This window comes from Protomyctophum parallelum, assembly GCF_964188405.1.
Source record: "Protomyctophum parallelum genome assembly, chromosome: 23".
Taxonomy (NCBI): domain Eukaryota; kingdom Metazoa; phylum Chordata; class Actinopteri; order Myctophiformes; family Myctophidae; genus Protomyctophum; species Protomyctophum parallelum.
The window spans coordinates 4,774,425-4,787,288 of record NC_139715.1 but is presented as its reverse complement, the minus strand read 5'-3'; the positions used below and the strand labels follow the sequence as shown (position 1 = coordinate 4,787,288).

The 12,864-nt window shown below is 42.7% G+C and overlaps 1 protein-coding gene across 1 annotated transcript; it reads left to right on the top strand.

Moving 5' to 3' along the window:
• Window positions 1-7,489: 7,489 nt before the first annotated feature.
• Window positions 7,490-11,378, top strand: LOC310854120 (sterile alpha motif domain-containing protein 9-like; the record flags this gene model as incomplete). The annotated part of the gene is given in 2 exon segments (XM_083758635.1): window positions 7,490-8,183; window positions 8,187-11,378. Coding segments are annotated over 2 exon segments (3,885 nt in total). The 5' UTR covers window position 7,490.
• Window positions 11,379-12,864: the final 1,486 nt, after the last annotated feature.

Below are 12,864 nucleotides of genomic sequence, written 5' to 3'. Positions count from 1 at the left end.
CCATGAACAAGCTATTTAAATCATGATTTACGACTCACTTCACAAACCATAGAAAAGTAGGATGAGTTGGAAACATGGCTTGTATTGAAAGTCATCAACAAACTATTAACTATTAAGTACTTCTTCACAGATTGTGGTAGCGTGGCCGAGCGGTCTAAGGCGCTGCGTTCAGGTCGCAGTCTCCCCTGGAGGCGTGGGTTCGAATCCCACCGCTGCCAGTTGAGGTTTTAGGTGCCAAATTCAAGTACCGAAACTTCAACACTAGCTCACTCCACTGGTGAGTTACCACAAGTGGCATATTCTGTGCCTGTTGACATAATCCATCCTCTGCCAAGGCTGTAGACGACCTACCATTCCTTCTGAAGAGTTTAACTCTGGGAACACCAATCACATTTCCTGACAACCTCCGCAATTGTGGCCGTCTGCTTTGCCTGCTTTGAGTTAAGAGCAAAGACTAGGCATCAGCTGAGTACAGTATTACCAGGTAGTGTGGCCGAGTGGTCTAAGGCGCTGGATTTAGGCTCCAGTCTCTCTGGAGGCGTGGGTTCAAATCCCACCACTGCCACAAATGTGCAAACTTTGGTTTCACATGTCTGGGACTTCTGCAGATGCCCAAGAGCTAAGTGAGAAAGGAACTAATCTGAGTTCCCAGACTTTTTGGCCACTAGGGGGGCGAGAAAGAAAGTCACTAATCTCTGGAGATGAATTCACCGTAATATCACTTTGCTCGTAATAGATGTCTACCCTCAGGTTTCACTTGACTATACATTCTGTACATTTGGCTAACAATTTGCACTGCATAAATACCTAATCTATAGAGATTGTAGGTTCCATTTCCATCTTGCATAATAGCTCAGAGCAGAGTGGCGCAGCGGAAGCGTGCTGGGCCCTTAACCCAGAGGTCGATGGATCGAAACCATCCTCTGCTATCTCTATTGGCAAATCATGTATTCTAGTTCTCAGAACTTACTAACCACAACATCAATCTGCTATGTTTCCGATTTCATGATGTTTGCTATTGATGGCAAATACATGTAGTTTATGTCTTTATGGAGTTGTCGCCTCAAATGCCACCGCTGCCAACACTGCTTTATAAATATGCCTTATACACATGTATTAGACCATGAACAAGCTATTTAAATCATGATTTACGACTCACTTCACAAACCATAGAAAAGTAGGATGAGTTGGAAACATGGCTTGTATTGAAAGTCATCAACAAACTATTAACTATTAAGTACTTCTTCACAGATTGTGGTAGCGTGGCCGAGCGGTCTAAGGCGCTGCGTTCAGGTCGCAGTCTCCCCTGGAGGCGTGGGTTCGAATCCCACCGCTGCCAGTTGAGGTTTTAGGTGCCAAATTCAAGTACCGAAACTTCAACACTAGCTCACTCCACTGGTGAGTTACCACAAGTGGCATATTCTGTGCCTGTTGACATAATCCATCCTCTGCCAAGGCTGTAGACAACCTACCATTCCTTCTGAAGAGTTTAACTCTGGGAACACCAATCACATTTCCTGACAACCTCCTCAATTGTGGCCGTCTGCTTTGCCTGCTTTGAGTTAAGAGCAAAGAGTAGGCATCAGCTGAGTACAGTATTACCAGGTAGTGTGGCCGAGTGGTCTAAGGCGCTGGATTTAGGCTCCAGTCTCTCTGGAGGCGTGGGTTCAAATCCCACCACTGCCACACATGTGCAAACTTTGGTTTCACATGTCTGGGACTTCTGCAGATGCCCAAGAGCTAAGTGAGAAAGGAACTAATTTGAGTTCCCAGACTTTTAGGCCACTAGGGGGGCGAGAAAGAAAGTCACTAATCTCTGGAGATGAATTCACCGTAATATCACTTTGCTCGTAATAGATGTCTACCCTCAGGTTTCACTTGACTATACATTCTGTACATGCTCGTAATAGATGTCTACCCTCAGGTTTCACTTGACTATACATTCTGTACATTTGGTTAACAATTTGCACTGCATAAATACCTAATCTATAGAGATTGTAGGTTCCATTTCCATCTTGCATAATAGCTCAGAGCAGAGTGGCGCAGCGGAAGCGTGCTGGGCCCATAACCCAGAGGTCGATGGATCGAAACCATCCTCTGCTATCTCTATTGGCAAATCATGTATTCTAGTTCTCAGAACTTACTAACCACAACATCAATCTGCTATGTTTCCGATTTCATGATGTTTCCTATTGATGGCAAATACATGTAGTTTATGTCTTTATGGAGTTGTCGCCTCAAATGCCACCACTGCCAACACTGCTTTATAAATATGCCTTATACACATGTATTAGACCATGAACAAGCTATTTAAATCATGATTTACGACTCACTTCACAAACGATAGAAAAGTAGGATGAGTTGGTTGGTTGGTTGGTTAAGCTAACATTGCCCCGCTAGGTACCACCTCCCGCTGTCTATTTCACGGCGTATCACGCCCGGGCGCGATTGGAATTCCCCCCGCTGTCGTCACGTCAAACTATGTCACTCAGTAGATTTTCATTCCTGATGCACAGATCTGTGCATTTGCAGCCCTCGTGACGCTTTCCTGAGGCTTGCCCCCCCCCCCCGCCCCTCTCTCTCTCTCTCTCTGACAAGGATGTGCTGCGCATCGTATGTATAAACTAGAAAAAAAAATTCAAGACATTTTACTGGGTGCCTGAAGCTCGCCAAGTCTGTGCAGCATTTGAGCCACGGACCACCATTTGATGACATTTAGCCTCTCAGAAGGGTCCATTTGGTTACATGTGAGCCAGGTCTCCCCATTGACTTTCAATGAGTATTTTGTCTTAGTTCATTGCGCATTACGTTGCCACCAACATTCTAATGCTAACATGCTAATACTAACATGCTAACATGCTAGCATGCTAACATTTTAATGCTAACATGCTAATGGTAACATGATATCATGCTAATGCTAACATGCTAATGCTATCATGCTAACATGCTAATGCTATCATGCTAATGCTATCATGCTAACATGCTAATGCTAACATGTTAATGCTAACATGCTAATATGCTAACATGCTAATGCTAACATGATAATGCTAACATGCTAACATGCTAATGCTAACATGCTAATGATATCATGCTAACATACTAATGCTAACAATGCTAACATTCTAATGATAACATGCTAACATGCCAATGCTATCATGCTAACATGCTAATGCTATCATGCAAATATGCTAATGCTAACATGCTAATGCTATCATGCTAACATGTTAATGCTATCATGCTAACATTATAATGCTAACATGCTAATGCTAACATGCTAATGCTATCATGCTAACATGCTAACATGCTAATGCTAACATGCTAACATGCTAATGCTAACATGCTAACATGCTAACATGCTAATGCTAACATGCTAATGCTAACATGCTAATATGCTAACATGTTAATGCTAACATGCTAATGCTAACATGCTAATGCTAACATGTTAATGCTAACATGCTAATATGCTAACATGCTAATGCTAACATGATAATGCTAACATGCTAACATGCTAATGCTAACATGCTAATGATATCATGCTAACATGCTAATGCTATCATGCTAATGCTAACATGCTAATGCTATCATGCTAACATGCTAATGCTAACAATGCTAACATTCTAATGATAACATGCTAACATGCTAATGCTATCATGCTAATGCTATCATGCAAATATGCTAATGCTAACATGCTAATGCTATCATGCTAACATGCTAACATGCTAATGCTAACATGCTAATGCTAACATGCTAATGCTAACATGCTAATGCTAACATGCTAATGCTAACATGCTAATGCTAACATGCTAATGCTATCATGCTAACATGCTAATGCTAACATGCTAACATGCTAATGCTAACATGCTAATGCTATCATGCTAACATGCTAATGCTAAGATGTCTGAGCTGTAAGGGTCCATTTGGTTTCGTTCAGGGGGGCGGCCCGGTTCCGGCGAGCCGCCCTGCTTCTGAAACGGTCGAGAAATGACAGAGTTACGTGTTTCCCCGTTTTTCTCCATTGACTTTCAATGTGTGTGTGTGCGTGCACATGTGTGCATGTGCGTGCATGTGCGTTCGTGTGTGCACGTGTTTGAGAGGTGGTCAACTTGACCTTGAATCATTAACAAAGTATCAATTTCACCTGGGCTAGGGCTAGTCTATGCGAATGCAAACACTATTGAAAGTTAAAACCACACTGATTCAGTGAGAGAACGTATGTCCGAACAAATTGCTCTATCGCAAAAAGTAAACGTCAAATGCGATTTTTGTTTTCGCCGTGAGTGACCCGAGACATTGAGGTACGCCGTGTGCGATCGTGGTATTGGTACGATAAAAAACGTAGTTATGAGAGCGAGTTAAGAAATTGTGTTTGTGATGAAAAAACTGCTGACTCATTCATGCATTTAACATGGAGTTGTATGACACATTATGATGGTACACCTGTCGCTTTCAGGGCTGTAGTTCACGTACCGTATGAATCTGGGCTGTGCTTGTGACATTGGGTGAAAGAGGACGAGTGTGGCTACAAAATTACCGAAACCCATGCGTGTAAAGTTAATATTTTGGCCGTGAGGACGATTTGTTCGGAGAATTTCGCTACAGTCTTCACAATGTCTTGTCCCTCTGACCCGCTCTCTCTCTGGCGGTGCGACACTGCAAGTCGAGATTTTTGCTCAGACCACACACACTTTGAACTGCGACAGCGGGCAAACCGTGCAACGTATTCGAATTCCGTCTGAACCACGACAAAGTCGATGGCCTCGTGTGCTGTTTGAGGTTTAAATCGTGTTTCTACGTAACAGTATGCCAGAGCAATGTGGCTCCAAAGTAACGTGTCGTTTTCTGTTTTTACCCGCGTTTCCCCATTGACTTTGCATGGGGCATTTTTCGCGTCGTTTATTGCGAATTACGTCGGCACGGTAACCCGAAACGGAAAGAAAAGCACAAGCACACCATTCCCGGCCGAGCCGCACGTTTCGATGTATATATTGTGGGGCTTTGGTAAACCGTGCGGCCGGCCATAGACGTCGAAGTTTCGTGTCTTGATGATAATTATTCTTAAGTATTGGTTGCGGATTTCAACCTGTGTTTCTGCCATTGCATGGCAGGCACCCAGAATAAATCAATAATTCTGGGTGCCTGCCATGCAATGGCAGAAACACAGGTTGAAATCCGCAACACATACTTAATCGCAATAATCAAGACACGAAACTTTGACGTCTATGGCCGGCCGCACGGTTTACCAAAGCCCCACAATATATACATCGAAACGTGCGGCTCGGCCGGGAATGGTGTGCTTGTGCTTTTCTTTCCGTTTTGGGTTACCGTGCCGACGTAACTCGCAATAAACTACGCGAAAAATGCACCAAATATTAACTTTACACGCATGGGTTTCGGTAATTTTGTAGCCACACTCGTCCTCTTTCACCCAATGTCACAACCACAGCCCAGATTCATACGGTACATGAACTACAGCCCTGAAAGCGACAGGTGTACCATCATAATATGTCATACAACTCCATGTTAAATGCATGAATGAGTCAGCAATTTTTTCATCACAAACACAATTTCTTAACTCGCTCTCATAACCACGTTTTTTATCGTACCAATACCACGAAAATCGCATTTGACGTTTACTTTTTGCGATAGAGCAATTTGTTCGGACATACGTTCTCTCACTGAGTCAGTGTGGTTTTAACTTTCAATAGTGTTTGCATTCGCATAGACTAGCCCTAGCCCAGGTGAAATTGATACTTTGTTAATGATTCAAGGTCAAGTTGACCACCTCTCAAACACGCGCACACACGAACGCACATGCACGCACATGCACACATGTGCACGCACACACACACATTGAAAGTCAATGGAGAAAATCGGGGAAACACGTAACACGAAACCAAATGGACCCTTAGAGCTCAGACATGTTAGCATTAGCATGCTAGCATGATAGCATTAGCATGTTAGCATTAGCATGTTAGCATTAGCATGTTAGCATGATAACATTAGCATGTTAGAATTATAATGTTAGCATTAGCATGTTAGCATATTAGCATGTTAGCATTAGCATGTTAGCATTAGCATGTTAACATGATAGCATTAGCATGTTAGCATTAGCATGTTAACATTAGCATGTTAGCATGTTAGCATATTGGCATTAGCATGTTAGCATTAGCATGTTATCATGTTAGCATTAGCATGTTAGCATGATAGCATTAGCATGTTAGCATTAGCATGTTAGCATTAGCATGTTAGCATTACCATGTTAGCATATTAGCATGTTAGCATATTAGCATTAGCATGTTATCATGTTAGCATTAGCATGTTAGCATGATAGCATTAGCATGTTAGCATGTTAGCATTAGCATGTTAGCATTAGCATGTTAGCATGTTAGCATTAGCATGTTAGCATGTTAGCATTATAATGTTAGCATGATAGCATTAGCATGTTAGCATGTTAGCATTAGCATGTTAGCATTAGCATGTTAGCATATTAGCATGTTAGCATGTTAGCATATTAGCATTAGCATGTTATCATGTTAGCATTAGCATGTTAGCATGATAGCATTAGCATGTTAGCATTAGCATGTTAGCATGTTAGCATTAGCATGTTAGCATGTTAGCATTAGCATGTTAGCATTAGCATAATAGCATTAGCATGTTAGCATTATAATGTTAGCATGATAGCATTAGCATGTTAGCATGATAGCATTAGCATGTTAGCATTAAAATGTTAGCATGCTAGCATGTTAGCATTAGAATGTTGGTGGCAACGTAATGCGCAATGAACTAAGACAAAATACCTCATTGAGAGTCAATGGGGAGACCTGGCTCACATGTAACCAAATGGACCCTTCTGAGAGGCTAAATGTCATCAAATGGTGGTCCGTGGCTCAAATGCTGCACAGACTTGGCGAGCTTCAGGCACCCAGTAAAAATTCTTGAAATTTTGTTTCTAGTTCAACTTCAAATTCCATGCTAACAATTTGTTTTTTTAAATTGGGAGAGGGGGAATGAAAAAAGGTAATTGAAAAATGAATGGCGTGCATTATGGCAATCTCAGTCATCAGAAGCAGGAACGTGTTTTCAAAGTCAAAGTCATACGATTTGTCACACGTTACCGCAGTGAAATTTGTTCTCCGCATTTGACCCATCTCTTGGAGCGGCGAGCCGCAGCCAAGGAGCGGTGAGCTGCAGCGTGCGCCGCGCTTGGGAATCATTTGATTAGTAGATTTCAACGAGTCAAACATGGTTAACATGGAGTTTGAAGTTATGTGAACATGTTAATATAAAATGTCTAAATATTTAATCAAGCAATTTAATTTAATTTGGAACACAAAAGCCAGAGTAGTGTCAACATGACCTCAGAAGTGTGAAATGTAATGAAAGTAAAATGTCACACTGCTTTTTATCACTAACATCAACTTAAAACAATACTATTCCATAATTTGGATTAAGTGAGATGAAACCTTTTGTTTTAGAGTGAAGAGGAGAATATGTCGGCTGACATCAAGGATTGGAGTAAACATCAAGTCAGAAATTGGGCTCTCAAGGAGGCTGGCATTGATGCTGAATTTGCAGACATTTTACTTCAGCAGGACATTAATGGATCTAGTCTTTTACTTTTAGAACAGTCTGATTTTAAAGAGTTGGGTATAACCTTTGGCCCTACAAAGCTGATCATTCGTGCCAGAGATGAGCTTTTGAATTTGAGGAAAGAGCAGGCATCAGGCTCTGGAAGCCAGACTGGTAGACCATGCAAGCCATACCCTTTTCAGAGATACCATGACACATGTAGGTACATAGAGAACAGCGTTCTTGATATTATAGAATCAGGTGCCACAGACCTCATCCAACCCTGTCACGAGTACAAAGCTTACGTCCATACCACAGAGGAAAGCAAATTAAACAAGTTTACTTTTGAGGTGATTAGGTTTGCAGCAGCGTGCATGAACAGTCGAACCAATGGAACCATCCATTTTGGTGTAGGAGACAAGCCTGAGTTTGAACATGGTCAGGTGTTGGGAGTGACTGTCAGTGACAAAGAGGCATTTGCAAATGCCTTGAAACATAGCATTGAGGGCCACTTTGAGCATAAACACAAGACCACTGCATCAAGGTGCATCAAGCCTCCCCGTTTTGTGGAGGTTCTCAATCAGAACATGACGTCGTCTTATAAGTGCGTGATATAAGTGGACATTGTACCTAACTACAGTATCTGTAAAGAGGACATCTACCATGTTTTCAGTCTGGATACCAGGACGGCAAAGAGGAAGACCAAAGTTAAGGACACAGGCAATGTTGAAATGAAACAGAAACAGTTCTTTGTCCGTGACGGAAGCAGCAGTAGAGATCTCCTTGCACCAACATCCTTTGCAAAACCCATGGTAGAGTACGACCAATTTGTTCACAGTGTGGCACAGCTATCGCAACTCAGAAATCAAGCAGAGGAGGAACACCTCAAAATGGTTCAAACCAGTTTCCATGGCTCCAGATTGAGCCAGATGATAACAGGTGGGACTGGCTCCCTAGATAAGTCACACTTTGAACAGTATGTGATAGTAACAAACAAATCACATCCAATCCAGTTGGAATCACTTGCATTCCTTCAGGAACTGAACCCAACAGCTGTTTTGGACTTTGATCCTGAATCAGCAAAACATGGGCTGCAGAAGTACTTTGATGAGCAGATGGCAGTAAACGTCCATTTCCCAGGACAATATAAAATCACAGAAGCTGTTGAAGACATTGCATGCAAGTTGAAATTGACAAGAAACACCAGCTGGGTGTTATGCAATGGAGGTTTAAATGATGAGCCACCATCAGACACAGAAGACTGGTTGATGGACAAGGGAGCCTCAGTTCGAGATGTAATTTCATTCTTGTGTCGGAAGGATATACTTACACAAAAGAGATTCCTTGTCGTTTTTCTACTCTTGTCCACTGTAAGCGAGAAGATGGACCCTCTTGTAGAGACCTTCAGCATCTTCTGGCAGGAACTCAGAGGTGCAGAGCAAATCCTTTGCATCTGTGAAAATGAAAATGATTCCAACTGCTGGAAGGACCTGGTTGAAGCTCGCTGTGGAATCAATATTTCTGGAAGGTGCATCTGTGAGCTCAGTTTTTCAGAAGTCAGTGGTACCATTCTTAGTCTTTTTTCAAAAAACCGCAGAGCAAATCGTTTCCTGGCCTGTGGCGGAGGCAGCAAAGTGCTTTTGGAAAAGAAAGCAGAGCGCACTCTGAACACTTTAGATATCCTGTGTGTAAACCAGTGTGAGGGCGGAACCGTGGACCAGGTCCTCAAAGAAGAAAACTTCTACAGAGGTGAAAAGGCGGAATGGTGGAACTTCTTTTTCTCTGAGCAGCCTGGATCTATGCCATTTATCAGACGAGACCAGTTTGACTTAATCATTAAAACGCTCATACCAAGTTTGCGTTCCTTGTCAAAAGCTTGCGTGTCCTTCAGTCTCATGCACGTGCCTGGATGTGGCGGAACAACATTGGCCATGCACATACTCTGGGCTCTAAAAGATGACTACCGATGTGCTGTTTTAAAAGACAGCAAGGCTGACTTGGCTGAAGCTGCCGCCCACATTGTCAGCCTTCTGACGTATGACCATGGGGAGCAGTTACCTCGGATCCCTGTCCTGTTAATGATTGATGACTTTGAGGAAATGGACAAAGTATTTCAATTGCAGCAGCTTGTTGAAGAAGCATGCATTAAGAAAGACATCCAGGCCAGATCCCCACTGGTAATTATACTAAACTGCATGAGAGCAGAGGAACAGTCTGAATCAACTGATGATAAGGTGTTCATTGGCAACAATCTCTCTGAAACAGAGCAGCAACAGTTTGAGCAAAAACTCAAGGAAATTGAAAAAACCCACAAAAATGCTGAAACCTTCTATGGGTTCATGATCATGAAAAAGAACTTTTCTCAAGAATATGTTCAAGGTGTGGCTCGAAACACCCTCAAAGGTTTTAGCATTAATCAGAAGCCTGCACAGCTTATTGCTGTTTTAGTTCTGATGAGCAAATACCGCAAGGGTGCATCACTCTCTGTCTCTCTCTGTGAAGAGTTCCTTGGACTTCAGCCCAAGCCTTATTGTGGATCTGTCAGAACTGAAGATGGATTTGGGAAGTTTTCCACTCTGATTAATATCATTTCAGTTGAAGACAACGTTGTGTACAAGGCTGTGAAGATGATCCACGCAAGTATTGCTCTGCATTGTTTGCAGGAGCTTACAACAAAATACAACATACATAAGGCTGAGATTATCAATCTACTGCTCACCACAGACAAGCTTTATGATTGCACACAAGGCAAAGACCGACTCATGCAGGATGTTCACGTCATGCTGGTGAAGAGACCTCATTCAGTTGAGGAAGAGATGTCTCGTTTCTCTCCACTAATTCATGATATTGAAAAGGAAACTCCTGGGTTGGAAGAGATGGTTCTGCTGAATGCATCTAAAAGATTTCAAAAAGATGCCATCATTGCTCAGTTACTATCGAGGTACTATTACCTGAAGAAAAAGGATTTCAAAGAGGCGGAGGATTGGGCACGGACTGCAAAAGATCATTCAAGAGATAGCTCATATATTGCAGACACATCTGCACAAGTTATCAAGCACAAGTTGAAGAGTGCAATTGCATCTGACAAAGAGATTCCTATTACACCTGAAAAGATGAAAACATATCTCAAAATGGGCCAGGCAGCAACAGATGCCTTCAAGGAAACACATGACCTTGCGAAAAAGGAGTCTGTGCAGCGGTTACAGAGGAAGACAGATTCGTGCCCTTTCAATTTTTCAGGGTGTCTTGGAGAAATTCAGGTTGATGTAATCGTCATTGAGATGCTAGAAAAGACACCCATATTTTCTTTTGAAGATGTCCGTCATGATGTAATGGCAAGAGTGTTCTCTAATGATATTACTATTCAGGACATGGAGACATGCGATCGCAGGCGCAATAAACACAAAGCCTACTACTGGATTCTCAAAGAGTTTGAGGGCTTTCTTTACGACCTCAGGTTCAGGATGAAGACATGTTTTGATCTTCTTGACAATTTCTTTGTCAACTTGGGCTCCAGGTTTGCTATAAAGGATGGCCGTGATCAGATTGTGCAAAGGGAGCTTTTCAGATGCTTCAAAAAATATGCTGATCTTTTCTGCAGGACAGATTCCTCAGAACTGCTGAAAAACAAAACTATGGACCTCATGCTGCAGGTTCACCAACACAGGCAGTTCCTGGAGAAGAGGAGAGCTGATACTTTCACTGGGATTTTGAGTTTGCTCGTCAATAGTACCCCACCTGAAATGATTGAAAAGATTGTCAGAACATATGAACATGTTCTGAGAAATGCATCCCCTGTGTGTGTGTGAAGGAGCAGGTCAACGTTATCTACGCCAATGTTGTGTTAAGTTGCATCAAATCTGAATCACAAGCACTTCTGCCATACCAGCATCTTCTTCATTTTCTTTGCCAAGTTCTTCATGGACAGATTCCATTAAGTGATAACTTGCCATTGCACTTCATTGCAGTTGCACTTTTGTGGCCACAGCAGCATCACTTGCCAAAGCCTGCAGAGTGTAAAAATCTGAGATCATACAGTCAGTCCGGAAAGTATTCAGAACGCTTCACTTTTCCCACATTATTTTATGTTACAGCCCTATTGATAATAGGAATAAATTCATTTTTTTCCTCAGAATTCTACACAAAATACCCCATAATGACAACATGAAAGAAGTTTTGTTATGATTTTTGTAAATTTATAAAAAATAAAAAACTAGAAATATCACCTGTGCATAAGTATTCAGAACGTTTGCCATGAAGCTCAAAATTGAGCTCTGGTTCATTCTGTTTCCACTGATCTCTCTCAAGTTGTTTCTACAGCTTAATCGGAGTCCACCTGGTGAATTCAGTTGATTGGACTTGATTTGGAAAGACACACACCTGTCTATATAAGCTCTCACAGTTGGCAGTGCATGTTGCAACACAAACCAAACATGAAGTCAAAAGAATTGTCTTCAGACCTCCGAAACAGGATTGTTTCGAGGCACAAATCTGGGGAAGGGTACAGAAAAATTTCTGCTGCTTTGAAGGTCCCAGTGAGCACTGTGGCCTGCAATTGCATCATCCTTAAATGGAAGAAGTTTGGAACCACCAGGAATCTCCCTAGAGCTGGCCGCCCGCCTAAGCTGAGCAATCGGGGGAGAAGGGCCTTAGTCAGAGAGGTGACCAAGGACCCGACGGTCACTCTGTCAGAGCTCCAGCGTTCCTCTGTGGAGAGAGGAGAAACTTCAAGAAGGACAACCATCTCTGCAGCAATCCACCAATCAGGCTTGTATGGTAGAGTGGCCAGGCGCAAGCCCCTCCTTACTAAAAAGCACATGGCAGCCCGACTGGAGTTTGCCAAAAGGCACCTGGAGGACTCTCAGACCATGAGAAAAAAAATCCTCTGGTCTGATGAGACAAAGATTGAACTATTTGGCATTAATTCCATGCGTCGTGTTTGGAGGAGACCAGGCACCGCTCATCACCTGGAGAACACCATCCCTACAGTGAAGCATGGTGGTGGCAGCATCATGCTGTGGGGGTGTTTTTCATCAGCAGGACCTGGGCGACTAGTCAGGATTGAGGGAAAGATGAATGCAGCCATGTACAGAGACATCTTGGATGAAAACCTGTTCCAGAGTGCTGTTGACCTCAGACTAGGACGACGCTTCATCTTTCAGCAGGACAACGACCCAAAGCACACAGCCAAAATATCAAAGGAGTGGTTTCAGAACAACCATGTCAATGTCCTTGAGTGGCCCAGTCAGAGCCCAGACCTGAATCCCATCGAACATCTCTGGAGAGATCTGAAAA